The 20,497-nt window shown below is 37.2% G+C and overlaps 1 protein-coding gene across 1 annotated transcript in view; it reads right to left on the bottom strand.

Annotated features, from left to right (window-relative positions):
* Positions 1 to 250: 250 nt before the first annotated feature.
* hoga1 (4-hydroxy-2-oxoglutarate aldolase 1) overlaps positions 251 to 20,497 on the bottom strand; it is a 30,259-nt gene continuing 10,012 nt past the window's right edge. Inside the window, exons 5-8 of the mRNA XM_062555643.1 lie at positions 2,656 to 2,790; positions 2,158 to 2,254; positions 1,558 to 1,691; positions 251 to 891 (exon numbers count right to left, since the gene is read on the bottom strand). Coding sequence (XP_062411627.1) covers positions 742 to 891; positions 1,558 to 1,691; positions 2,158 to 2,254; positions 2,656 to 2,790 — 516 coding nt within the window. The 3' untranslated portion in view covers positions 251 to 741. The remainder of the gene's footprint in view (positions 892 to 1,557; positions 1,692 to 2,157; positions 2,255 to 2,655; positions 2,791 to 20,497) is intronic.

Below are 20,497 nucleotides of genomic sequence, written 5' to 3' on the forward strand. Positions count from 1 at the left end.
CATTTATTTTGAAACTTGTGTTTATGGCTCTCATCCCTCAGTCATTCATGGCCATTCTTTAAAATTTTAATGTATGTATTTTTAAGCAATCAGGGATATCTGACTGATCCAAGTCCAATCAGACACCTGTTTCTCCATTGGCCCACAGTGATTGTTGCCCCCACCATGATGGAAGTGCTATTTACGTTCTGGAGGCCAATGCGGCATCTAGCTTTCTAATATCTATTTTCCACCGCCACTTATTGTGCACATCACTTAATTGTCAAGGTATTCCGATACCTGGTCCACTGCACACCTGATGATCTGTCACAGCACACTACTGTGCCACGGAACAGTGGTTGAAAAACACTGACCTAGCCTATGCCTACTGATTTTATTTGTGTTTCATCGAGCCGAATAATGAGGCAAGGAGACCAGTTTTTCAGAAGATTTTTAAAGAGCTTAGATGATCAGTTTGCTGCATGGTCACAATGACAACGTTTATACAGACCTGAGTACCCCAGTTATGAGGCTTACGCTGGTTTTGATCATAATTCAGTATATGGTGTTTACGGGAACATTGGTTATTTGTATCCTATGTACATGATAAATACTAGCATCCAGGTGACTACTGACTACTGCATTCTTATCAAAGATTTCTAGAGCATTTTGCTCTATTATTTTTGGTTGTAATCAACCACCTATTTAGCACCTTCAAATCTTGGTCAGCAATTGTCAGAAACTGGAAATGTTTCTGTCTAGTCACAGCCAACCATTTGAGGAGAAATCCATACGGAGTTGTTGCAACTCCGTCTGCGAGAGTGGTTGCAGAGGTGAACGGGTTGCACCTCCTTGGAAACCAAACCATTCCATTGCTTGCTTAAGGGCTGCCACTCCATACTTTCTGGTCACCTTAACAAAGAGACAGAAAGAGATGTCACTATTTATAACTCAAGAGACCCTATTTATTTCAAAAATAAACCTTTGTTTTTATATAAGATTTAAAGAAAATATTAGAATTATAAGGTTCTATCTGACATTTTTGTTAAAATTGTGTTACTGACATATTGTTATTCTGTGACAACTTCATAAGGCGAGGTGTTTCTTGAAGCATGTATTTTTGGACATATATCTAAAGAGGCGTTTTTTCCAGATCTGTGATCCCATACGTTATGGGATTTTTGCTACAGTTCATGGCTCATAAGTTTTTGAACCCATGCTAAAGTTGACTAAAAAAAGGAATATAATATCATCTTTTGGAAATTGATCTTAATGGCTTTAGTAAAAAATGAGGAAATGTCCAACCTTTAAGGACACCACATAGGTGTTTAAGGACACCAATTTATTATTATAGCGTCATAAATAAATAAATAAATAAATAAATGTTCTTCCTTAAAATACAGTGGTCATACGTATTCATACCCCTATGCTAAATTGTTAAAGGCCAGTTATTTCATGCATCCAGGATACTATGCATCCTGATGAAGTTCCTTTGGCCTCTGGAATTAAAATAGCCCAACGTCATCACAATTGCCCCCACTCCACACAAATGGTGAAATGTGTGTTTTAGATGCTTACTGCTGCGTTTGGCTCTATAAGGCGATGCTGCAGCTCCCTGGCCTTCTCCCACTGGCCCAGCATACAAAGCCTCTCAAGTTCACACACCTCCTCTCCCAATACATTGGCTAAAGCACACACCCCTCCAATTGCCCCTGCAACACATAACACAAAGTGTGATTACAAAAAAGTGTCAACTAGAAATGCAATTCCAAGGAATTACCAGTGCGTGAACATGCAAAAATGTATAGTTAAAACAGATCATGTAGATATGGTTACTAAGGTGTTGCTAGGGTAGACATGGTGGTTGCATAGTTTAATGAAAGTTGATAGTGTGAAGGTACAGTGGGCGTTGCATTCAATTGGCTGGTTTCACACGAAATTCTCACGCGTGAATCACACAAATGTTATTTATTTTTCCCAAGTGAAGCTGCAATGACCCAAACAACCACCAGGTGGCACTTGTGAGCAGCACACTTACAGTCATGCCAATAAAGCTCTGTGAATTGAATTGAATTGAATTGAAATTGAAATGCCATAAGATTGAAGAATGTTGCAACAATTTTGTTGGTTTGCAAGAATAGAATAATCATTCAATCAAATCTGGTTTGACCATCTTACCGACAGCGTATGCAGCCATTAAGAATCCTGCAGAACCTGCCAAAACCTGGAAGTCCTCTGATCTGGTTTTGTGAATGATGAGACCAATTCTTGTGATCTATGGTAAATTGAAAACAAACACAAAAGTGGTTATATCCATCAGTGATATATATAGAATGTTAAATAGTTCATAGTTATTGCACTTTGATAGGTAATACCCAAAATGTTTGTCAGAGAAAGTCAGTATACTATAGTAGTAGTCACACATTTGGAAATGCCGACTCATTTATAGGTTCTCTTCCAGTTAAATTATTCTTACAGTGTAGAAAGCAAAAAGTGTAAAAAAGTGTAAAAAAGATAAATGATTTATATTTTGGGTTCGTGAGAGCAGTCTACTTTTGCTGTATGACAGCTTTTGCATGACCAACTTAAGTTAGAAACCATGAAAGACTGCTCAGCAGTCCAGAAGGAGTTATTATGTCAATTTGAGAAAATAATAAAAACGTACTGTTCACTTACATCTCCACCACTGTCTTTAAGTCCCACAATGTTTGGATGCTGAGACAGGCAAACGACTGCATCCACAGGCAGCTCTAACCCTGTATTAGCTGGAACACTGTACAGCACCACAGGAACAGGACTCGCATCTGCCACCTGCGGGAGACAACATGCCTTCATAAAGCTTATGGACTGACTGACTGACTGACTGACTTTAACATTTAACATTTTTCTTTTCTTTTTTATTTCTATGTGATGATTTTGCAACCCTGTAAAGCGACCTTGGGTGTCTTGAAAGGCGCTTTAAATAAAATGTATTATTATTATTATTATTATTATTACAGTGCATGAAAATGCACTGTACTGTTCTTCCTCGGTCTTCTTCTTCTTCTTCTTCTTCTTATTAGAGTGCATGAAAATGCACTCTACTGTTATGCTGTTTATTCTTATTATCGATATTATTATTAGAGTGCATGAAAATGCACTCTACTGTTATGCTGTTTATTCTTATTATCGATATTATAGTCTTCAGTCACTTTTTGTGCGTTCAATTCAGCTTCAACCGTTCAACGTAGAAACTTCATTCAAACTGCGCTGCGTAGGTCTTACTTAGGTGACTTCAGCTATGTAATTTTCAACTTTGAAAACTTTATCGTTTAATTTATATGAATTTTTAAAAACATTTTTTCTCCCATAGACTTAACATTGGATTATGACATCACAATGAAGTCGTTAAGCAATTAGAATCTTAAGCCAGGTGTTCAAAGCCACCTGGCAGCAACTCTCTGTCTCAGGCTTTCTGGCACTCTTAAGACTACATATCCTGCTCAACTGTTTCCTCTACCCACAACTGTTTCAAAATAAAAGTCCTCATCATTTTTGCATTTTCATGCACTCGTAATTTCCTTGGAATTACATCTCTAGTTCTTCTTCAGACACTTTTTCTGCGTTCAATTCAGCTTCAACCGTTCGACGTAGAAACTTCATTCAAACTGCGCTGCGTAGGTCTTACTTAGGTGACTTCAGCTATGTAATTTTCATCTTTGAAAACTTTATCGTTTAATTTATATGAATTTTTTAAAACATTTTTTCTCCCATAGACTTAACATTGGATTATGACATCACAATGAAGTCGTTAAGCAATTAGAATCTTAAGCCAGGTGTTCAAAGCCACCTGGCAGCAACTCTCTGTCTCAGGCTTTCTGGCTCTCTTAAGACAACATATCCTGTTCAACTGTTTCCTCTACCCACAACTGTTTCAAAATAAAAGTCCTCATCATTTTTGCATTTTCATGCACTCGTAATTTCCTTGGAATTACATCTCTAGTTACAGTGCATGAAAATGCACTGTACTGTTATTCCAAAACTTCTTATTACAGTGCATGAAAATGCACTGTACTGTTATTAGAGTGCATGAAAATGCACTCTACTGTTATCCGATTTATTCTTATTATTTTTATTTTTCTTCTAACGTTTTTGTGCGTCCAATTCAGCTTCAACCGTTTAACGTAGAAACTTCGTTCAAACTGCGCTGCGTAGGTCTTACTTAGGTGACTTCAGCTTTGTATTTTTCAACTTTGAAAACTTAATCGTTGAATTTATATTAATTTTTTAAACCATTTTTTCTCCCATAGACTTAACATTGGATTATGACATCATAATAGGGCAATTAGAATCTTATGCCAGGTGGCCAGCCCCACCTGCAGCAGCTCTCTCTCTCTCTCAGGCTTTAAGCATACAATCTCTCTGAAGACTACACATATCCTGTTAAACTGTTTCCTCTGTCCACAACTGTTTCAAAATAAAAGTCCTCACTGCAATAATACACTATTAAATCATTTAACCATTGAAACTACTCAACTATTTAACTGTTCAACCATTCCAACTGTCAGTTATCATCAACTATGCCTCCAGTCAACTACATTAAACCTCCATGTACCTAGCAACCAACATAGCAACCATTAAAATTAAGCGTTTATGACCGTTTCCATAGCAACCAACATGATTTTACTACAGTATCTTCTTTATTCCTGATAGTGGCCACCATAGATACCCCATCAACAAATGTTTCAAAATAAAAGTCCTCACTAGCAAGTTAGCATGGTTAGCATTGTTAGCATAGTTAGCATTTTTAGCATAACTGCTAGAAATGGTTAGCTAAGTTAGCTAATCAACCTGGTTAGCATTGTTAACATAGTTAGCATTTTTAGCATAACTGTTAGAAATGATTAGCTAAGTTAGCTAATCAGCCTGGTTAGCATTGTTAGCATTTTTAACATAACTGCTAGAAATCATTAGTTCAGTTAGAACTGTAATGTTTAAGCTTTAAACTGTCTATCTTCACACTATCAGCTTTCTTTAAACTATGCAACCACCATGTTTACCCTAGCTACACCTTAGTAACTATATCTACATTATCTACTGTATCTATACATTTTTGCATTTTCATGCACTCGTAATTTCCCTGGAATTACATTCTCTAGTTCCAAAACTTCTTATTATTATTCTTCTTCTAACGCACTTAATGGAGCTTCAACCGTTTAACGTAGAAACTTCATTCAAACTGCGCTGCGTAGGTCTTACTTAGGCCATCCGGGCTTTGTATTTTTCAACTTTGTAACTTTTATACTTTTTAAACTATTAATTAATTAAAATGACAATTTCCCCATAGACTTAACATTGTGATTATGACATCATAATAGGGCAATTAGAATCTTCTGCCAGGTGGCCAGGCCAGCTGCAGCAGCTCTCTCTCTCTCTCAGGCTTTAAGCATACATTCTCTATGAAGACTACATATACCTGTTAAACTGTTTCCTCTGTCCACAACTGTTTCAAAATAAAAGTCCTCACTGCAATAATACACTATTAAATCATTTAACCATTGAAACTACTAATCTATTTAACTGTTCAACCATTCCCACTGTCAGTTATCATCAGCCATGCCTCCGGTCAACTACATGAAACCTCCATGTACCTAGCAACCAACATAGCAACCATTAAAATTAAGCATATATGACCGTTTCCATAGCAACCAACATCATTATACTGCAGTAACTTCTTGTTTCCTGATAGTGGCCACCATGGATACCCTAGCAACAAATGTTTCAAAATAAAAGTCCTCACTAGCAAATTAGCTAGTTAGCATGGTTAGCATAGTTAGCATTTTTAGCATAACTGCTAGAAATGATTAGCTAAGTTAGCTAATCAACCTGGTTAGAATTTTTAGCATAGTTAGCATTGTTAGTATAGTTAGCATTTTTAGCATAACTGCAAAAAATCATCACCTAAGTTAGCTAATCAACCTGGTTAGCATTGTTAGCAAATGTAGCATAGTTAGCATTTTTAACATTACTGCTAGAAATCATCGGTTAAGTTAGCTAATCAACATTTTAACATGAATATAAATCATTAGTTAAGTTAGAACTGGAATGTTTCATCTTTAAACTGTCTACCTTCACACTACCAACACTCTGTAAACTATGCAACCACCATGTTTACCCTAGCTACACCTTAATAACCATATCTACATTATCCATCTATTTTTGCATTTTCATGCACTGGTAATTCCTTGGAATTGCATTTCTAGTTATTATTCTTCTTCTAACGCACTTAATGGAGCTTCAACCGTTTAACGTAGAAACTTCATTCAAACTGCGCTGCGTAGGTCTTACTTAGGCCATCCGGGCTTTGTATTTTTCAACTTTGTAACTTTTATACTTTTTAAACTATTAATTAATTAAAATGACAATTTCCCCATAGACTTAACATTGTGATTATGACATCATAATAGGGCAATTAGAATCTTCTGCCAGGTGGCCAGGCCAGCTGCAGCAGCTCTCTCTCTCTCTCAGGCTTTAAGCATACATTCTCTATGAAGACTACATATACCTGTTAAACTGTTTCCTCTGTCCACAACTGTTTCAAAATAAAAGTCCTCACTGCAATAATACACTATTAAATCATTTAACCATTGAAACTACTAATCTATTTAACTGTTCAACCATTCCCACTGTCAGTTATCATCAGCCATGCCTCCGGTCAACTACATGAAACCTCCATGTACCTAGCAACCAACATAGCAACCATTAAAATTAAGCGTTTATGACCGTTTCCATAGCAACCAACATCATTATACTGCAGTAACTTCTTGTTTCCTGATAGTGGCCACCATGGATACCCTAGCAACAAATGTTTCAAAATAAAAGTCCTCACTAGCAAGTTAGCTAGTTAGCATGGTTAGCATAGTTAGCATTGTTAGCATTTTTAGCATAACTGCTAGAAATGATTAGCTAAGTTAGCTAATCAACCTGGTTAGAATGTTTAGCATAGTTAGCATTGTTAGCATAGTTAGCATTTTTAGCATAACTGCAAAAAATCATCACCTAAGTTAGCTAATCAACCTGGTTAGCATTGTTAGCAAATGTAGCATTGTTAGCATAGTTAGCATTTTTAACATTACTGCTAGAAATCATCGGTTAAGTTAGCTAATCAACATTTTAACATGAATATAAATCATTAGTTAAGTTAGAACTGGAATGTTTCATCTTTAAACTGTCTACCTTCACACTATCAACACTCTGTAAACTATGCAACCACCATGTTTACCCTAGCTACACCTTAGTAACCATATCTACATTATCCATCTATTTTTGCATTTTCATGCACTGGTAATTCCTTGGAATTGCATTTCTAGTTATTCTTCTTCTAACGCACGCAATTCAGCTTCAACCGCTTAACGTAGAAACTCCATTCAAATTTTGACGCGTAGGTCTTACTTACGCGATGTGGGCTTTGTATTTTTCAACTTTGTAACTTTTATACTTTTTAAACTATTAGTTAAAAACTATTACAATTTCCCCCATAGACTTAACATTGCTCATTATGACATCACGGTAGCAATTAGAATGTTACCCCAGCTGGTCAGCCACCTGGGCACCAACTGTCAGTTTCTCTCAGGCTTTACAATCTCTCTGAAGACTTCTGTTCTGTTCCCCCGTATCCTCTGCGCACAACAGTATCAAAATAAGTCATCCTAATTCCATTCAACTTTATATCCATTCATCTTCTTCAAACCATTCACTCATCCACCCATTCTAAACAGTCTGCCTATCAACATCAATTAGACGCTCTACATTCAACTTTTAAACAATCTACTCTGTCTCAGGCTGACTAGCCAGTTAAATTGATTACACCTGTATCTGTATCCACTACTCTCAGTAGAGAGCTGTGTCTCTCCATTCTACAAGAATATAAGGCACATTCCATCCATTCATCTTCTTCAGACCATTCACTCATCCACCCATTAAACTGTCTATCAACATCTATTAAACAATCTGTCTATCAACATCCATTAAACTCTCTGTCTATCAACATTAATTAGACTATCTACATTTAACTTTTAAATGATTTACTCTGTCTCAGGCTTTAAGAGTAGGCTACTATGGCTCTCTTAAGACTAGCCAGTTAAATTGATTACACCTGTGTCAACTACTCTCAGAGAGCTGTATCAGTGTCTCTCTTAACAAGAATATAAGGCACATTCCATCCAACCTTCTATCCATTCATCTTCTTCAGACCATTCACTCATCCACCCATTAAACTGTCAATCAATATCTATTAAACAATCTGCCTATCAACATCCATTAAACATTCTGTCTATCAACATTAATTAGACTATCTACATACAACTTTTAAAGTATTTACTGTGGGTCCCTCTCAAGCAGCGTTTATATGTCCTCCCTCGCTCCTCGATCCTCAATGATCTACATAAAGAAAGATAGAAGAAGGGCTAGACTATCCCATTGTTGCCGCTCCATCATTCTTTATGTAGATCAGTGAGGAGCGAGAGAGGACGCGTAAACGCTATATGAGAGGCACCTTCTGTCTCAGGCTTTAAGCATACAATCTCATTAAGACTACAGATCCTGTTAACTGTTTCCTCTGTCCACAACTGTTTCAGAATAAAAGTCCTCACTGCAATAATACACTATTAAATCATTTGACCATTGAAACTACTCAACTATTTAACTGTTCAACCATTCCAACTGTCAGTTATCATCAACTATGCCTCCAGTCAACTACATGAAACCTCCATGTACCTAGCAACCAACATAGCAACCATTAAAAAGTGTTTATGACCGTTTCCATAGCAACCAACATGATTATACTGCAGTAACTTCTTGTTTCCTGATAGTGGCCACCATGGATACCCTAGCAACAAATGTTTCAAAATAAAAGTCCTCACTAGCAAGTTAGCTAGTTACCATGGTTAGCATAGTTAGCATTGTTAGCATAGTTAGCATTTTTAGCATAACTGCAAAAAATCATCAACTAAGTTAGCTAATCAACCTGGTTAGCATTGTTAGCAAATTTAACATTGTTAGCATAGTTAGCATTTTTAACATTACTGCTAGAAATCATCGGTTAAGTTAGCTAATCAACCTGGTTAGCATTGTTAGCATTGCTAGCATAGTAAGCATTTTTAGCGTAACTGCTAGAAATCATTAGCTAAGTTAGCTAATCAACATTTTAACATGAATAGAAATCATTAGTTAAGTTAGAACTGGAACGTTTCATCTTTAAACTGTCTACCTTCACACTATCAACTCTCTGTAAACTATGCAACCACCATGTTTACCCTAGCTACACCTTAGTAACCATATCTACATTATCTATCTATTTTTTGCATTTTCATGCACTGGTAATTCCTTGGAATTGCATTTCTAGTTACAGTGCATGAAAATGCACTGTACTGTTCTTCCTAGGCTTTTTATTAAACTTCTTCTTCTAACGCTCGCAATTCAGCTTCAACCGTTTAACGTAGAAACTTCATTCAACGTTGTTGCGTAAGTCTTGCTTATGCCATGTGTGCTTTGTATTTTTCAACTTTGTAACTTTTATACTTTTTGAACTATTAAATAAAAACTATTAACAATTTCCCCATAGACTTAACATTGCTCATTATGACATCACGGCAGCAATTAGAATGTTACCCCAGCTGGTCAGCCACCTGGGCACCAACTGTCAGTTTCTCTCAGGCTCCTCTCTGAAGACTACATAATCTGTTCCCCTGTATCCTCTGCGCACAACAGTATCAAAATAAGTCCTCCTAATTCCATCCAACTTTATATCCATTCATCTTCTTCAAACCATTCACTCATCCACCCATTCTAAACAGTCTGCCTATCAACAACATCAATTAGACGCTCTACATTGAACTTTTAAACAATCTACTCTGTCTCAGGCTGGCTCTCTTAAGACTAGCCAGTTAAATTGATTACACCTGTATCTGTATCCACTACTCTCAGTAGAGAGCTGTGTCTCTCCATTCTACAAGAATATAAGGCACATTCCATCCAACATTCTATCCATTCATCTTCTTCAGACCATTCACTCATCCACCCATTAAACTGTCTATCAACATCTATTAAACAATCTGTCTATCAACATCCATTAAACTCTCTGTCTATCAACATTAATTAGACTATCTACATTCAACTTTTAAATTATTTACTCTGTCTCAGGCTTTAAGTGTACTCTGGCTCTCTTAAGACTAGCCAGTTAAATTGATTACACCTGTGTCAACTACTCTCAGAGAGCTGTATCAGTGTCTCTCTTAACAAGAATATAAGGCACATTCCATCCAACCTTCTATCCACTCATCTTCTTCAGACCATTCACTCATCCACCCATTAAACTGTCAATCAATATCTATTAAACAATCTGCCTATCAACATCCATTAAACATTCTGTCTATCAACATTAATTAGACTATCTACATACAACGTTTAAAGTATTTACTGTGGGTCCCTCTCAAGCAGCGTTTATATGTCCTCCCTCGCTCCTCGATCCTCAATGATCTACATAAAGAAAGATAGAAGAAGGGCTAGACTATCCCATTGTTGCCGCTCCATCATTCTTTATGTAGATCAGTGAGGAGCGAGAGAGGACGCGTAAACGCTATGAGAGGCACCTTCTGTCTCAGGCTTTAAGCATACAATCTCATTAAGACTACAGATCCTGTTTCACTACTTCCTCTGTCCACAACTGTTTCAAAATAAAGGTCCTCACTGCAATAATACACTATTAAATCATTTAACCATTGAAACTACTCAACTATTGAACTGTTCAACCATTCCAACTGTCAGTTATCATCCACTATGCCTCCAGTCAACTACATGAAACCTCCATGTACCTAGCAACCAACATAGCAACCATTAAGTGTTTATAACCGTTTCCATAGCAACCAACATGATTATACTGCAGTAACTTCTTGTTTCCTGATAGTGGCCACCATGGATACCCTAGCAACAAATGTTTCAAAATAAAAGTCCTCACTAGCAAGTTAGCTAGTTAGCATGGTTAGCATAGTTAACATTGTTAACATAGTTAGCATTTTTAGCATAACTGCAAAAAATCATCAACTAAGTTAGCTAATCAACCTGGTTAGCATTGTCAGCAAATTTAGCATGGTTAGCATAGTTAGCATTTTTAACATTACTGCTAGAAATCATCGGTTAAGTTAGCTAATCAACCTGGTTAGCATTGTTAGTAAAGTTAGCATTGCTAGCATAATTAGCATTTTTAGCTTAACTGCTAGAAATCATTAGCTAAGTTAGCTAATCAACATTTTAACATGAATGGAAATCATTAGTTAAGTTAGAACTGGAATGTTTCATCTTTAAACTGTCTACCTTCACACTATCAACTCTCTGTAAACTATGCAACCACCATGTTTACCCTAGCTACACCTCAGTAACCATATCTACCTTATCTATCTATTTTTGCATTTTCATGCACTGGTAATTCCTTGGAATTGCATTTCTAGTTACAGTGCATGGAAATGCACTGTATTGTTATTCCAAAGTTTTTTCTTTTTATTATTATTATTATTCTTCCAGGCCCTAATTTGACTTGAACCGCTTATCGTAGGAACTTCGTTCAAGCTTTGATACGTAGCTCTTGCATCAAATTTTCATTCTATTATTTTTCATATTTCTACAACTTTTACTTTTTGAGATATTAGATAAAAACTAAACTTAATTTTGCCATAGACTTAACATGGCTTTGTGACATCATAATTAGCTTTTAAAGAAATAGAATGGAATCAACTTTGCCAGTGTTCTCTCACTGACTTCAGCAACTTCAATGGAACTTCTTCTCTGTGTGTCTCTCCATTGAACTGGATAGCTCACTTGTCATCCCCACTTTCTTTCACTTCTTTTTCTTCACTTCCTCTCACTTTCTCTATCACTCTCTCTATTTCTCCCAATTTCAATAACTTTATAAAAACTATTTAAAATAACAACTTTTTAGAGCAAAGCAACCACTATAATTACTTAGTAACAACCTAGCAACCACTTCCATAATTACACCCTGGCAACCGCCTTAGCAACCGACTTGATTTCCCTAGCAACCAACGTGATTTCCCTAGCAACCATCCTAGTAACCACTTTTTATTGAATATTAACCACTTTAATATACTGGAACAATCTCCCCCACCACATTAGACTAGCACCCTCTCTAAACACTTTCAAATCCCATCTCAAAGCCCATCTCTACTCCTTAGCTTTTAACTCAGTTTAAGACCCCCCCCCCCTCACCACCTCACCCTAGATTTTAGATGCTTAACTTCTTTACCCTGTTTATCTATCTTTATTGCTTTGTTTTTATGGTTTTTTTTTTCTATACTTTATTTTACTATTAATATTTACTTACATATTATTCTCAATGTATCTACTCTACCACCATTTTGCATTGCTATTTTGGTTTCATTATTATTATTATTATTATTGTTTTACTTACTAATCTTTACTATGTTTCTTTGAAGTTATTTTATAATTATTTTACTTTATTTTTATGTTATTTTTATTTTATTTTATTTTACAGCACTTTGGTCAACTGTGGTTGTTTTTTAAATGTGCTATATAAATAAATTGACATTGACATTGACATTATTTAGCCTTGCAACACCTTAGTAATCACTTTAAGTACCCTAGCATAATCCTTGCAATGACTTTCCATGCACTGGTATTTCCTTCAGGAAATGCTTTTCTAGTTACAGTGCATGGAAATGCACTGTATTGTTATTCCTAGGCTTTTTCTTTTTACAGTGCATGGAAATGCACTGTATTGTTATTCCTAGGCTTTTTCTTTTTATTATTTTTATTATTATTATTCTTCCAGGCCCTAATTTGACTTGAACCTCTTATCGTAGGAACTTGGTTCAAACTTTGACACGTAGCTCTTGCATCAAATTTTCAGTCTATTACTTTTCATATTTCTATGACTTTTACTTTTTGAAATATTAAATAAAAACTAAACTTAATTTTGCCATAGACTTAACATTGGCTTTGTGACATCATAATTAGCTTTTAAAGAAATAGAATGGAATCAACTTTGCCAGTGTTCTCTCACTGACTTCAGCAACTTCAATGGAACTTCTTCTCTGTGTGTCTCTCCATTGAACTGGATAGCTCACTTGTCATCCCCACTTTCTTTCGCTTCTTTTTCTTCACTTCCTCTCACTTTCTCTATCACTCTCTCTATTTCTTCCAATTTTGATAACTTTTCAAAACTATATTTAAAATAACACTTTTTATAGCAAAGCAACCACTATAATTACTTAGTAACAACCTAGCAACCACTTCCATAATGACACCCTGGCAACCACCTTAGCAACCAATTTGATTTCCCTAGCAACCAACGTGATTTCCCTAGCAACCAACCTAGTAACCACTTTTTATAGAATCGTAACCACTTTATTTAGCCTAGCAACACCTTAGTAATCACTTTAAGTACCCTAGCATAACCCTTGCAATGACTTTCCATGCACTGGTATTTCCTTCAGGAAATGCTTTTCTAGTTATTATTATTATTATTATTATTATTCTTCCAGGCCCTAATTTGACTTGAACCACTTATCATAGAAACTTGGTTCAAACTTTGTCACGTAGCTCTTGCATCAAATTTTTGGCCTATTACTTTTCATATTTCTACGACTTTTACTTTTTGAGATATTATATAAAAACTAAACTTAATTTTGCCATAGACTTAACATTGGCTTTGTGACATCATAATTAGCTTTTAAAGAAATAGAATGGAATCAACTTTGCCAGTGTTCTCTCACTGACTTCAGCAACTTCAATGGAACTTTTATCTGTGTGTCTCTCCATTGAACTGGATAGCTCACTTGTCATCCCCACTTTCTTTCACTTCTTTTTCTTCACTTCCTTTCACTTTCTCTATCACTCTCTCTATTTCTCCCAATTTCAATAACTTTTCAAAACTATTATTAAAATAACACTTTTTATAGCAAAGCAACCACTAAAATTACTTAGTAACAACCTAGCAACCACTTCCATAATTACACCCTGGCAACCACCATAGCAACCCACGTGATTTACCTAGCAACCAACTTGATTTCCCTAGCAACCAACCTAGTAACCACTTTTTAATGAATAGTAACCACTTTATTTAGCCTAGCAACATCTTAGTAATCACTTTAAGTACCCTAGCATAATCCTAGCAATAACTTTCCATGCACTGGTATTTCCTTCAGGAAATGCTTTTCTAGTTAGAGTGCATGAAAATGCACTCTACTGTTATGCTGTTTATTCTTATTAGAGTGCATGCAAATGCACTCTACTGTTATCCGACATCTTCTTATTATTTTCGGCGATATTCTTCTAACGCTTTTTGTGCGTTCAATTCAGCTTCAACCGTTCGACGTAGAGACTTCATTCAAACTGCGCTGCGTAGGTCTTACTTAGGTGACTTCAGCTATGTAAATTTCATCTTTGAAAACGTTATCGTTTATTTTATATGAATTTTTAAAAACATTTTTTCTCCCATAGACTTAACATTGGATTATGACATCACAATGAAGTCGTTAAGCAATTAGAATCTTAAGCCAGGTGTTCAAAGCCACCTGGCAGCAACTCTCTGTCTCAGGCTTTCTGGCTCTCTTAAGAGTACATATCCTGTTCAACTGTTTCCTCTACCCACAACTGTTTCAAAATAAAAGTCCTCACCATTTTTGCTTTTTCATGCACTCGTAATTTCCTTGGAATTACATCTCTAGTTACCGATATTATAGTCTTCAGTCACTTTTTGTGCGTTCAATTCAGCTTCAACCGTTCGACGTAGAAACTTCATTCAAACTGCGCTGCGTAGGTCTTACTTAGGTGACTTCAGCTATGTAATTTTCAACTTTGAAAACTTTATCGTTTAATTTATATGAATTTTTTAAAACATTTTTTCTCCCATAGACTTAACATTGGATTATGACATCACAATGAAGTCGTTAAGCAATTAGAATCTTAAGCCAGGTGTTCAAAGCCACCTGGCAGCAACTCTCTGTCTCAGGCTTTCTGACTCTCTTAAGACAACATATCCTGTTCAACTGTTTCCTCTGCCCACAACTGTTTCAAAATAAAAGTCATCATTTTTGCATTTTCATGCACTCGTAATTTCCTTGGAATTACATCTCTAGTTACATTGCATGTAAATGCAATGTACTGTTATCCCTGTTCTTCTTATAGTTTTTATTCTTCTTCCGACCAAAATCAACGATCAAAGGCTCTAGAACCACTGAACCGTTTGACGTCATTCAAGCACTCCTACAAAGGTCTAGAAACGGAGATTTGTTCTATGATTTTTCACATTTGTGAACTTTACACTTTTTGAGATATTTACGATAAAAGAGTTTCAAAATCCCATAGACTTAACGTTGAGACGCTTTGGCGGCAGAAATGGACTGTTACGTAGTGCTCATTAAGCTACAGCTGTCAAAGAATCCTCTTCATTAGCCATCTGCTCCGCCTTAACCCTCTCTGGCTGTAAACACTAGTGACTAGAAGAAGCAATCTAAAGGTGCTTGCACACTGCTCGAACAAACGCCAACAAACACAAACAAACACAAACGAACACGAACAGTTTGGTCAGTGTGGACGGTCAGTCCGCGTTTGTTTGTCACTGTCTGACAGAGTCCGAATGAGTTCGACATGTCGAGTCCGGTCCGGTAAAGTTTTAGAATGTTCGTGCAGTGTAGACACTTTTCCAACAAACTTCAACAATCTGACCCCTTGTTGGCATGACAACTAGGCTCAGCTCGCGTGCCTAACATCCGCGAGCGGATACTTTAATGTTACTTTTAGCCTTTCACTCATCTCCTGACTCGTACATACTGTAATAGCGATTGAAATGGCTGGTTTTTGGACGGTTGAAAATGAAGATCGACTCATCGAGCTGTGGGAGGAAAGGCCTATGCTATACGACGTGAAGAGCCAACTATATTCGAACAGAGACACGAAAGCAAGAGCAATGAGACAGATCGCCGAGAGCCTGAATATAACTGGTAAGTGACCTGTTACGTCTATAGCTAGCTTAGCTTCGTTGGTAAAATTACAGACAAGCCTTACATTTGTTCACTGCCAACAAACCACGAAGTATACCACCACCAAGCTATGAAAATCAAAGCAGTATTGTTATCTAATCTGATTCCCCCCCCCCCCCCTTGAGGACTCCAGCTGTCAGGCAAGCTAACCAAGTTGCCCAAAATGTATCTAGCTTCCTTACGAAAAAAACCCTGTGTGTTTTAGTTTAACCAGATACACTAATATGATTCACAAATGAAGACCAGAGAGGTTTTGTTTATTGTTATTATCCCTGTAGGTTTAGGCTAGCCTACACTTTGTTTCTGCCCATCTTGGTGCATTTTTAAATTAGTCAATGCTGAAGTTTGTAAACCTACCAGCAAATTATGTAGAGATTATGTAAATTGATATGAGAGAGAGAGAGAGAGAGAGAGAGAGAGAGAGATTTATGCCAATGAACATGTGCATGAGCCAGCAGTATACAGTAAGTCTTCACGTAAGCTTGAACCTCATCAGGTAGTGCACGGGGTAGGTGGTCTGTGATATGTTAAAGTAGACTGAAGTAGGCCTATATCGTTCATAATGTTTATGTAAATCTACTTGTTATGCAGAAGCAGCAGTCAAAGCAAAGATGGAAACCCTGAGGACACAGTACAGGCGCTATTTGAAAGAGAAGCCATCAGGCAGCGATGGATCCATCACACCGAGACAGACCTGGATGCTGCAAAGGATGAAATTTCTAGAAGCCCATATGAAAAAAAGACCATCGCAATCAAATATATCGCCAAATGTAAGAATTTTATTTTGGTAACAAATTATTTAATTAATCATGCTTACTAGGCTAGTTCCATGTGGAATCATTGAGGTTAGTTGGAATGAAGATATTCTGTTAGAATATCCCTAACCTTTTTAGCCTGCTGAGTGGGATTTGTACTGCCTGGCAGACTAGCTTGTTGTAATACAGGATCCTGACTCCAGCTATCAGGTGTCTCAGGGACTTCATAGACATTGCTGTGTTCCTCTCGAAGGAAGTTGTGCATTGCACAGCATGCCAGCACAATGCTTTCGACTACCTCTGGCTTTTGGTTGATCGTGGTGAAAAACACCCGCCACCGGTTGGCTAGTATGCCAAAGGCATTCTCTACTACCCTTCGAGCTCTGGACAGTCTATAGTTAAATAGCTGTTGTTCCTCGGTGAGGCCTCTTCTCGCGTATGGCTTCATGATGTATGCCTTCAGTGGGAATGCTTCATCCGCTACTAGGTAGTATGGTATAATTTTGTCTGAGCCTGGTAGAGGAGAAGGTGGGGGGATGTTGGCAGTGTGTTCTTGGATTGACTCTTCAAGTGTGCAGCCCCTGAATACACCTCCATCTGATACTCTACCATTGCATCCTATGTCGACGTACAGAAATTTGTAGTCACTGTCTACAAGGGCCATAAGAACAATCGAATTAAAATGTTTGTAGTTATAATACAGTGAACCACTGTTTGGTGGAGGCCTGATGGCAACATGTTTCCCATCCAGAGCGCCCAGACAGTGGGGAAACTGCCAGCTCTTCTGAAATCCTTCGGCAACCTTCAGCCACTCTGTTGTTGTATTGGGGCACTGAAATAAGAAATATTAAATTGCTAATGTTATTATTTCAACAGGAGAGTTCATCTGATCTTCCAGAAGACAATGCTGATGAAACTGCTGATGAGGGTAACAGCTTCAATGACCCAACAACAGACACAACAGAAGACATTGAAGAGGAAGACCCTTCAAACCATCTAAACCCTCCACCCTCAAACTCAACTACTCCTCGACCTAAGCCGAGAAAGAGGTCAGCCCAAGATCCTGCCCAAGAAAAGGACATGCAGATGCTGGAAGCGGTAAATGCCACACTGCGCTCTCTCAGTGAGAGCGCGGCTGTGAGACCACGTGACCATATCACAACATACTGTCAATATTTAGAGAATGAGTTCCGACAGATTGAGTCTGCAGACCCACATTACTTTCGTTTCGTTCAATGCCAAATTAATCAATTTATCTACAACAGACCAAATTCTCACAATGACTCCTTTGGATATAATTGATTCAGTTGCTTTAGATGTTGTTAGATGCTGCCTATATAATTAAAAAGTAATAATACAATACAAAATATAATTATTACACCCCCCCCCCCCCCCCACACACACACACACACACACACTACATATATATATCAATCATAATACAACATAGGCCTATTATACAACATACATATACAACATTAAGTAGGCTATATACAACTAAAAACAAGGAAAAATATTATTTATTCTATTTATTGTGCATATTCAACTATATGTGAGATATTATAATATGATAATGTAATGTATCATATTAAATGGTAAAAACAAGGAAATGTTTGTATAACAGAACAGAAAAATATTTGTATTATTATTTATTCTATTTATTAAATACAAATTCAAATGTAATCATGCTTTGTCATCTTCGTAATTTGCTATGGTTAATACTGTCTAGGATACAAGGATACATGGAAGTGTATTTGTCGTGTGTGTGTGTGTGTGTGTGTGTGTGTGTGTGTGTGTGTGAAGTGTTGTGAGTGTGAGGAGCGCATGGAGAAGTGTGGTGCTTACCTTAAGATATTTCTCAGAGAGGACTTGATATATGGCAGCACAAGTCTCAGGGATGATTGCTCGGATGGTTGAGCAACCAATCCGAAACTGGTATGACAGACTTTGGAATGTTTCACCTGTTAAACAAAAAGGTTATACACACTTTATACAGCCATGCTTACTCTTTTAAGCAAACTATGAATGAATTGGAATTGGACCTTACCTGTTGCCAAAAATCGCAAGGTGACCATCAGACGCTCACCAGGAGAGATGCAGTCTCTGAAATTCGTATTTTTCCTATTTATCAGGGGTGTTACCATTATACGTAATTGCTCAAAAGCCTGGGGCGCAAAGCGTGAAAAGTTCGCAAAGGCTGGAGTGTCTTCGGACCTCAGCTCCCTGCACAAGTTTGGGTAAGCCCCCTGGTTTTGATGTCGTAAAAGCCATGGTTTACACCACATTCTCCTCCTGAATCTTCGTGTTTGTTGGCGATCCTGTATACGCCTAGTAGCTCTATAAGCCAGCCAGACCAACACCACTTTCATTACATTAATCAAAGTAGGCGTATCCATTATAAAACTATAAGTAGCCTAGGAAAGTAATTAGTAGTCTAGATAGCAGCCACCTTTGACCTTGACAGTTATGTCAGTTGATGTTTGGGCAGTGTAGAATGCACACCTGAGCATTTGAACATTCTAAAGACTTTTGCCAACAGTTGCAGACTTTAGAATGTTGGTGTTTGTTGGCACTTGTTTGGGCAGTGTGCAAGCTGCTTAACGTTGATACCATGCCACGGAACGTTATCGTCTTCGTCTTCTCTCCTGCAGTAGCCCACTCCTATCTTGCTTCGTTACAGTAACCGGTTAGCTCTAGGTGACGTTGGGACCATAGTTAGACAGTCAAACCCTAACGTAAGCACTATATTTAGCTAACAACAATCAAATGTAACGTTAGCTTCCACGCCAGTCTTAACTCAGCGTCCAACCTGATAGACATGCCAGTAAGGCTACCATTTAGGTTTAAGCCTTCTCACAGTCGTTTGTACAGTACAAGCTACATTGTTATCATTCTCATCATTGCCATCATGTTTGTTGTTAGCAAGCTAGCTAACGTTATATTTGCTCGTATAATTTCCTCAGCCTACCTGTTGCTGCATAGCATCATTCGTTTCACTGTAGGTGAACAGTTCCTGTAGCCTAGGCCTACTAAACAAAGTGTCAGCGCTTGCAACTCGTTTGAATTTGGCAACTTTATTTCAGTCTATTATTTTTAAAAATGAAGAGTTGTTTTCCAAAATACTATCCACAATTTTAATGCATTTTCATGAATCACTTTTTAAATGTGGGTTTCCAAGTAATTTCAGTGAACTGTAGCCTAATTATTGTTATTCATCTATTCTAGCCTATGTTCTCTTTTTAACTAATACAATGTTTTACACAGCAACCTTTTTACAATTACATGCAATGGTAATTCCTTCCATGGAATTACATTTTCTAGTTATTACAGTGCATGAAAATGCACTGTACTGTTCTTCCTAGTCTTCAACTTCTTCATCTTCTTCTTATTATTCTTCTTCTAACGCACGCAATTCAGCTTGAACCGTTTAACGTAGAAACTTCATTCAAACTGTGTTACGTAGATCTTACTTACGCGATGTGGGCAATGTATATATCAACTTTGTAACTTTTATACTTTTTAAACTATTAGTTAAAAACTATTACAATTTCCCCCATAGACTTAACATTGCTCTTTATGACATCACGGCAGCAATTAGAATCTTACGCCAGGTGGCCGGCCACCTGGGCACCAACTGTCATTTTCTCAGGCTTTAAGCATACAATCTCTCTGAAGACTACACATATCCTGTTAAACTGTTTCCTCTGTCCA

This window comes from Sardina pilchardus, chromosome 15 (genome assembly GCF_963854185.1).
Source record: "Sardina pilchardus chromosome 15, fSarPil1.1, whole genome shotgun sequence".
NCBI lineage: Eukaryota > Metazoa > Chordata > Actinopteri > Clupeiformes > Clupeidae > Sardina > Sardina pilchardus.